Below are 7,503 nucleotides of genomic sequence, written 5' to 3'. Positions count from 1 at the left end.
CGTCCTTCCAGGGCCTGCCCAGCGCAGGGGCGTGGCCCTGGCACCCACCCTCTCTGATGGCCAACCACACACCCAGCGCTAGAGGCAGGAGGGTCCTGCGGTCTGAGGCACAAGTTTATTGCAACCCAGATGCGGGGAGCGGGCTCCAGACACACAGAGCCTCCCGGCCGGCCGGCCGCGGGCCCTGCGGGGGCGGCACCTCACAGCTGCAGGCCCTGGGCACCGTCAGCCGGCTGGGAGAGGTAGAAGGTGGCAGCACCCCTGTACTGCGCCTGTGGGGAGACGGGCGGGGTCTGAGCTGCGCGGGGCCCCAGCAACCGCCCCGGCCCCGGCCCCCGGGCTATGGCACCACCCACCTGTATGTGCTGCATGGCCCGGGACGCGGCAGACGCTTCCAGCAGAGTCACCGTGCAGCCACCAAAGCCGCCGCCTGTCATGCGGCTGCCGTAGACCCCCGGTGCGGACAGCGCGGCCTCCACCAGCTGGTCCAGCTCCGGGCAGCTCACCTCGTAGTCATCCCTGCAGAGCGGACAGGACGGGCGGGCCTGGGACCAGCCCCACCGGGCCTGGGGCCCGCCTGTGCCCAGGGCCGGGGGCCCGGGAGGCCTCACCTGAGGGACTGGTGACTTTCCACCATGAGGCGGCCGAAGGCTCTGTAGTCTCCCCGGCTGAGGGCAGCCGCTGCCTGCACCGTGCGCCTGATCTCGCCCACGACGTGCCGTGCCCGCCGGAAGCCGTCCCTGCTCACCAGCTGCCTGCCAGCTGGGGAGGAAAGGGGTCAGCAGCCCTGCGCATGCTGCCTCTGGACCCCCGCGGGCGGCTCCGGGCAGCGGGGGAGCCTCCACCAGAGACGGGGCTCTGACCACGCTGGGCCAGCACCCCCCACCCTCGAACGGACGCTGGGACTCCTACCCCACTCGGGGCACCTGGCAGTGGGTGCTCAGTGACAAGGCAAGTGGGACCCAGTACTGCCTTCAGGAGGCCACAGTAGAGCAGGAGGGAGAGGGGCCCGAGGGGACACCGGCAACCAGCAGGCTAGCGCGACGGGGGAGGGCAACCCACAGCCCGAGCACCAGGGCGCCTGGCTACTTAATTCCACGTGCGTGTGCCACAGAGGTCTGGGAGCAGGGGAGGGACAGCGCTGAGCCCTCGGAGATGAGAGCACCTTGGGCAGAGGGCCGAGGCTGGGAGAGGTGGGTGCCGGGAGCCCGGCCCACAGCCGTTGCACAGAAAGCACCGAGGGGTCTGATGAGGGGCACGGAAAGGGGGAGACAGAGGTGAGACACAAGGGTGGGAGGGGGAATAATGAGGACCCAGAGGTGACTGAGGTCTCAAACAGGGGTGACGAGGGCCAGGAGGTAACAGACAAGAGGAGTCAGGAGAAGCCTGTGGGGGAGAGAAGACGGTGGGTTCCACTGTGGGCCAAGTAAAGGCTCCAGGGCGCCGGCAGAAGGTGGGGGTGGCGGGCTCAGGACCGAGTCCTTAGTGGGGCAGTGGTGGCTGGTGCTGTGCGCTGAGGACAAAGACCGGGGCAGCCCCCGCAGAGGGGGGCACACCACCAGTGTTAAGAATGGGGAGCCAATGTGCCTGGGTTCAAGTCTTAGCACTGCCACGTGCTGATTCCTCAAGAGACAGACAGAGAGGGAGAGACAGAGAGAATAATAGCATCTGCTCTACAGAATCGTTAGAGAAATAAAGGAGTTAATGTTTCTATGACCTTCAAACTGTTAAACAGACTACCTTCCTGGCCATGTGTATCAGGAACCTTAAAAACACATGTATCATCTCACTCTGGAACCCTACTCTTAGGAATTGATCCCTAAGAACAAGAGACTGCAGAGACAGACTCACCGATAAAACGTTCATCTCAGTGTTAGGTGTGATCATCACAAAGTGGTGACATAAACTACCATGTACCTGAATGTTGGAGTATTATGTAGCTCTAAAACGCCATGTTGCCCTGGCCAGTGTGGCTCTGGGTTGGACACCGGCCTGCGAACCAAAAGGTCGCCGGTTCAATTCCCAGTCAGGGCACATGCCTGGGTTGCAGGCCAGGTCCCTGGTTGGCAGCGTACGAGAGACAGCCAATCGATGTATCTCTCGCATATCAATGTTTCTCTCCCTCTCTCCCTCCCTGCCCCCCTCTCTAGAAACGAATAAATAAAATCTTTTTAAAAAGTAAAAAGCCCTACTGAGGGGCCTTTCATATATAGAATAATGTTACATTTTTTAAAAAGGGGCAGGTGACAATGTTGTACGCAACTCTGAAAATACAGGTGCAGAAAACACTGGAGGAAACCCAGTGAAATGCTAAGGGAGGCCATCTCTGAGCAGCGGCCTTACGGCTTACTATATTCTTTGTACTTGTCCACTTCTCACATGAGGACAAACGGCATTAAGGTTCCAAGCAGCCCTGCTGAGGACGGAGCGCTGGGTTAGCAGTGTTCGGGGGCGTGGGCAGAGCATGCCGAAGCCCTGGGGATGGGGCCCTGGCAGCCCCTGCAGGGCGCTCAGGCACCGGAGGGACAGAGCACACCCAGCCCAGCTCTCACCCTCCAGCTCCTCCATCTGCACGTCCCGAAGGCTCTCCTTGCCCAGCGCGCGGGCCACTTCTTCACACTGGCGCCGCCGCAGCGGGTACTCGCTGGAGGCCAGGGCGTGGCGGACGTTGGAGTTGGTGATGAGCACGGCCAGCTTGGGGTCCGACAGTGGCACCAGGCTTGTCTCCAGGGACCTGGGATAGAGTTGGAGTGGGGAGATGACAAGGCCAAGTGTGTGCTTGCCAGGGCCCACAGGGGGCATGCTCTGCCCACAAGGTCCAAGAAGTGAGAGGGCACCAGGGGAGCCCCTAACCTGCAGTCAATGAGCAGTGCGTGGTCCTTCTGCGCCAGCAGAGCGATGAGCTGGTCCATGATGCCACAGGGCACCCCTGCAAAGCTGTGTTCGGCCCGCTGGCACACCTGGGCCCGGGCAACGATGGCCCCCGAGTCTGTGACACAGGGTGAGATGAGGGGGCTGAATCCCAGGAGGGGGCCCAAGGGGTGGGTGGGTGGGAGCAGTTCCAAAGGTACTCCAGGGACAGTCCCCACCCCGCTCTGAAGGCCACAGCAAGAGAAGGAAGTCGGACCTCAGCAAGGCGGGGTCGGGAGCTGGGATCGAGGAGGTACCTGGACACAGCTGCTGCAGGAAGGTGTACGTGGCCACTTCCAGGGCTGCTGAGCTGGACAGCCCACCCCCTAAGGGCACAGAGCTGACCACCACTGCACTGAAGCCGGGGAGGGGGGCAGCTGCAGGGAACAATGGTGACGGTAAGTCGGGCTGTCTGGAAGGATGGGCACAGGAAGGGCACGGATTTTAGTATGAAAGGAGGCAACTGCCTGGTGACTGCTTCCAGGGATGTGTCTCATGTGGCAAAGGCGGCCCACCTGCTGGGCCCAGGGGCTCACGGCCCCCCATCCTTCTACCCTGAAGTTCCTGGGCCACTGTCTTCCCAGTTCTCCTGGTTTAGGGCTCTGGAGGCCAACAGGTTAGGGTTGGAATCCTGGCTCCTCCAATCACGTAAAGGGCGACCCAGGGCAAGGTCGGACCTTCTCGGAGCACCAGGTTCTTCATCTGTACCATGGGACGCTCCGCCCTGTCAGCCCGCCCCGCGGCGGATTAGGTGAGCTGATGGGTTTCAGGGCTGAGAGGTGCCCTTGGCAGCAGCCGGAACCTGCCCCATACCTGGGTAGTGTTGAATCACTCCCTTGACGTAGTTGGCCCATCGAGGGGTCCCAGGCTCCAGTGCCCGCTGGGCTGTGGGCAAGGGGAACTGCAGCCGCCTGGGCTCATCAGCATCCTCCGAGGTGGTGAGGAGGGAGACGAGGCCATCCACCCGGGGGCTGCCCACCATCACCGTCACCAGCTCCACAGCCTGACGGGAGAAATGAAACGGATGCAAAGCTTCTGCCAGCTAACGGATGAATGAGCCCCCCGCCAGCACTAAAGTGCTCAGGAATGTGGGGCCTGGGACAGGCAGGAGAGTGACCTTTAGGCTCCACCGGAAAGGAGTGGGAGTGTCTCAAGGCAGAGCCTGAGTGCTGAGCTGGCCTTGGGGGCTTAGGCCCTGCCCCCTGCGCCCTCGGGGGCGGGAGCGCAGACCTGGACTCTGCCCTGAGCGTGGGCCCCCAGCTGTGGGGCTCAGGGGAGAGGGAGCTCAAAAGGAAAACAATCTGAGCGCTCCACCCGACGCCTTCCCATTTTGCAGCGGCCTCAGGTGTGCCCTTCCACTCATCCCGAGCTGCACGGCGGGGTGGGAAGAACCCCGGGCGCAGAGCTGGGAGGCCTGAGTCCCGCCCGAGCCCCACGGAGCACCAGCTGTGTGACCTTGCCCAGATCACTAGCCCCCTCGGGGCCAGTTTCCCCGTCTATAAACGGAACGCCCTGGGCCAGGAGGCTTAGGGCCAGTTCCCGCAGGACCTGCAGGGCCTCCTGGAGGCCAGAGTCCGAAGCACCTCCTTCCATGGGCAACACGGGGGCCCCACATTTTGAGGCGGCTCCCAGGTCGCCGGCAGGCAAGGATCAGCAGTCCACAGAGGGCAGGCGTGAGCCAGGAGGCTTCTGCACACTCCTCCCAGCCGGTTCCCGCTCCGCTTCCTCCCTTCCTACGTGAGACGTGCCCCGTCCCAGGGGCTCTCCCACGTGCTCGTCCCCCAAACTCGGCCGGAGTTCAAGTTCGGCGCGGCCCGCCCAACAGTTCAAGCGGGGACAAGGCGCCCGCCCGCGCCCCTCCGGCCTGCCCTTCCGGCGGGGCGGCCGGGGCCCCAGGGCAGGCTCGGGTCCCCTCCCACCCTCACCATGGGCAGCACCAAGCCCTGGTTGTAGTCCGTGTGCTCCCCGATGAGGTTGACGCGGCCCGGCGCCGACACCGCCAGCTCCGCCTCGGCCCCGAACTCCTCCCGGAAGGCCCTCCGGGCCACGGCCAGCAGCTCCCCGACCGGGGGTTGTCTCGAAGCAGCCATGACGCCCGCCCTGCAGCTCAGCCGGCGCAGCCCGGTCGGCGCGGGATGCTCGGGGCGGGGCGCAGCGGGCGGCGTGCATTCCTGCACTCGCCGCCCCGCCCCCCGGCCGCGCAGGCCCCTCCCCGCCCCCCGAGCGGGCCCGGGTCTCCTGCGGGGGTGGGGCGGCGCGCTCCGGGCCTCGGGGAGGTCCGCGGGGCGCCGCGTGGTCTGGGCCGGGTCGGGGGTCTGCGCTGCGCTTCCCTGGCCGTGCCCACACCCACCCGGCCACAGCCAGGGCGACCCAGCTGCCATCCGGCCACCCCGGGTGTTCCAAAGGGATCGCCTAAGCCCCGGAGTCCTGCAGCGGAGAGGGCTGACCAGCCCCGGTCGTGGGTCTCTAGGCGGGTGGCCTGGCGCAAGGTGTAAACAGCGACAGAGCCAAGTTTGGTGGTGGCCAGGGAGTCGTTTGCGACAGGCTCCTTTTCCAGGGTGGACACCTGCGGCTGCTCCTGGCCATGAAGGGCTGGAGGAGGGGGGCACTGGACAGCAGTGGGCACAGCCCCTCCTGGGGGGGCTGCTGGCCTGAGCAGGGTTTGCTGAGGTCTGAGGAGAATGGCGGGGGTGGGGGTGGCGGGCGGGGTGATAGCCAGGGGTGCTGAGTTCCCTCCGTGGTGAGGAAGACGCTCTAAGATCGTCGGTGGTGGAGGTCGCACGATCTGTGAACATACTAAGACCATTGAACTGTATGTTGTAGATGGGTGAGCTATATAGTGTGTGTAGTATATGCCGGGACTGGTTGAAATGGATTTCAGACTCTGGTGTGGTTCAGAGGATTGAGCGCCGGCCTGCAAACCGAAAGGTCGCTGGTTCGATTCCCAGTCAGGGCACTCATCTGGGTTGTGGGCCAGGTTTCCAGTTGGGGGTGTGTAAGAGGCAACTGAGTGATGTTTCTCTCACCCATTGGTGTTTCTCTCCCTTTCTCCTTCCTTTCCCCTTTCTCTAAAAAAATAAACTCTTTAAAAAGAAAAGAAATGGATTTTAACTCAAAAGCCATGCCTTCCAACAGGGCACCACTCTATGGGGGCAGTGGGGGGCAGTGATGAGCGAAGCAACCCCTTCCCCAGGAATCCTTTACCCCATCTCAGCTTTATTTTATTTTTTTATTTGTATTGATTAGAGAGAAACACTGATTTGCTGTTCCACTTAGTTATGCATTCATTGGTTGCTTCCTGTATGTGCCCTGCCAGGGATTGAACCCACAACCTTGACGTATCAGGATGACGCTCTGACCAACTGAGCGACTGGGGCCCCATCTCAGCATTGACATCCAGCGGTCCCGAGCCCACGTCTCTTCCCTTGGTACTGTGTGATCTCAGGCAGGTGAGTGGACCTCTCTGAGCCTCAGTTCCTCACCTGTAAAATGAGGCTAGTGATTCCTCTCTAACAGATTGTTATAAAAAGTACCCAGCACTTAGTAAACACAGAGTAAATGTTTGCTATTATTATCAGTCATCCATTAATTCAGCAGACATCAGTGGACTCTCCTGCATGCAACTGGCCAGACAGATAAAAGCCTCAGGCGCTCACGTTCTGCTTGGGAGGCAGACGCAGTCTGGCCGCTGAGACAGACACTGGCACGCGGATGCGAGAAGCGCTCTGAGAAAGAAGAGAAGGGAGGAATCCTGACTGCTGGGAAGGCCACGCACTGTTTTGTTTTTTTTTAATTTCTATTGTTTCATTTTGCTTGAAAACACAGGCATTTGGACATCACCGTCCTTTGTATTGTTTCAGTTTTCTTGGTGAGCCTGATTTGATCTCAGAGGGAAACGCTTCGGTTTGCTCAGGATGGACTCTGAAACATTGATTTTATTTGGGAGATGTGTTTACACTCAGTTTAGTTTTTTTTGTTTGTTTAGTTTCGTTTGTATAGCAAAGAAAGTTAAGGGTTTATTTTCAGGAAGTGGCCCACGCTCAGAGACAGGGGAGTTAATGCTCAGAGACCTGGCTCTACGATCAGTTTTTAAATCCCATCTACCATGTTACATGAAATTTGTTGAGAAGTCTGCCTTAACCTTTAACCCTTCCTTCCACTTCCTGGCCAGATGTCACAGGATTGGGGCAGGGGGAGGTGGCGCTTTAATGGGGACACTGCACTCCAAGATTTGTTTTCTGCTTCACTGGTCAAAAAATTCACTTGTACAAGAGAAAAAAAAGAAAACTGCCCTGGCTGGTGTGGCGCAGTGGATTGAATGCCGGCCTCCATACCAAAAGGTCGCTGGTTCAATTCCCAGTCAGGGCACAGCCCTGGGTTGTGGACCAGGTTCCCCAGTAGGGGGCGTGCAAGAGGCAACCAATCAATGTATCTCTCCCACATGGATCATGGATGTCTCTCTCCCTCTCTTCCCCTCTCTCTAAAAATAAAATCTTTTTAAAGTTTTGTTACATATTTTATATATTTATTTTTAGAGAGAGAGAAGGAGAGAGAGAGAAACATCCATGTGTGGTTGCCTCTTGTGCGCTCCCA

The 7,503-nt window shown here is 60.3% G+C and overlaps 1 protein-coding gene across 1 annotated transcript; it reads right to left on the bottom strand.

Annotated features, from left to right (window-relative positions):
* Positions 1–93: 93 nt before the first annotated feature.
* On the bottom strand, positions 94–5,040 carry GALK1 (galactokinase 1). The gene is made up of 8 exons (XM_090290547.1): positions 4,836–5,040; positions 3,724–3,913; positions 3,168–3,287; positions 2,854–2,989; positions 2,553–2,734; positions 612–762; positions 357–519; positions 94–272 (listed from the first exon to the last, which is right to left on the bottom strand). The coding sequence occupies exons 1-8, from the start codon at positions 4,998–5,000 to the stop codon at positions 201–203; spliced, it is 1,179 nt and encodes a 392-aa protein (XP_090146673.1). The 5' UTR covers positions 5,001–5,040; the 3' UTR covers positions 94–200.
* Between the last annotated feature and the right edge of the window lie 2,463 nt (positions 5,041–7,503).

The sequence above is a fragment of the Furipterus horrens genome, unplaced genomic scaffold (genome assembly GCF_987537825.1).
Source record: "Furipterus horrens unplaced genomic scaffold, mFurHor1.1.pri manual_scaffold_11, whole genome shotgun sequence".
NCBI lineage: Eukaryota > Metazoa > Chordata > Mammalia > Chiroptera > Furipteridae > Furipterus > Furipterus horrens.
Note: the sequence above shows the minus strand (reverse complement) of the source record. Positions and strands in the feature narration are given on the sequence as shown.

Excerpts from the sequence above, each read along its gene's own strand:
- GALK1 (XM_090290547.1), bottom strand. The coding sequence starts at position 5,000 with ATGGCTGCTTCGAGACAACCCCCGGTCGGGGAGCTGCTGGCCGTGGCC. Across the intron at positions 3,914-4,835 it reads AGGGCTTGGTGCTGCCCATG|GCTGTGGAGCTGGTGACGGT; the intron begins GTGAGGGTGGGA and ends TTCTCCCGTCAG. Across the intron at positions 763-2,552 it reads GCAGATGGAGGAGCTGGAGG|CTGGCAGGCAGCTGGTGAGC; the intron begins GTGAGAGCTGGG and ends TTTCCTCCCCAG.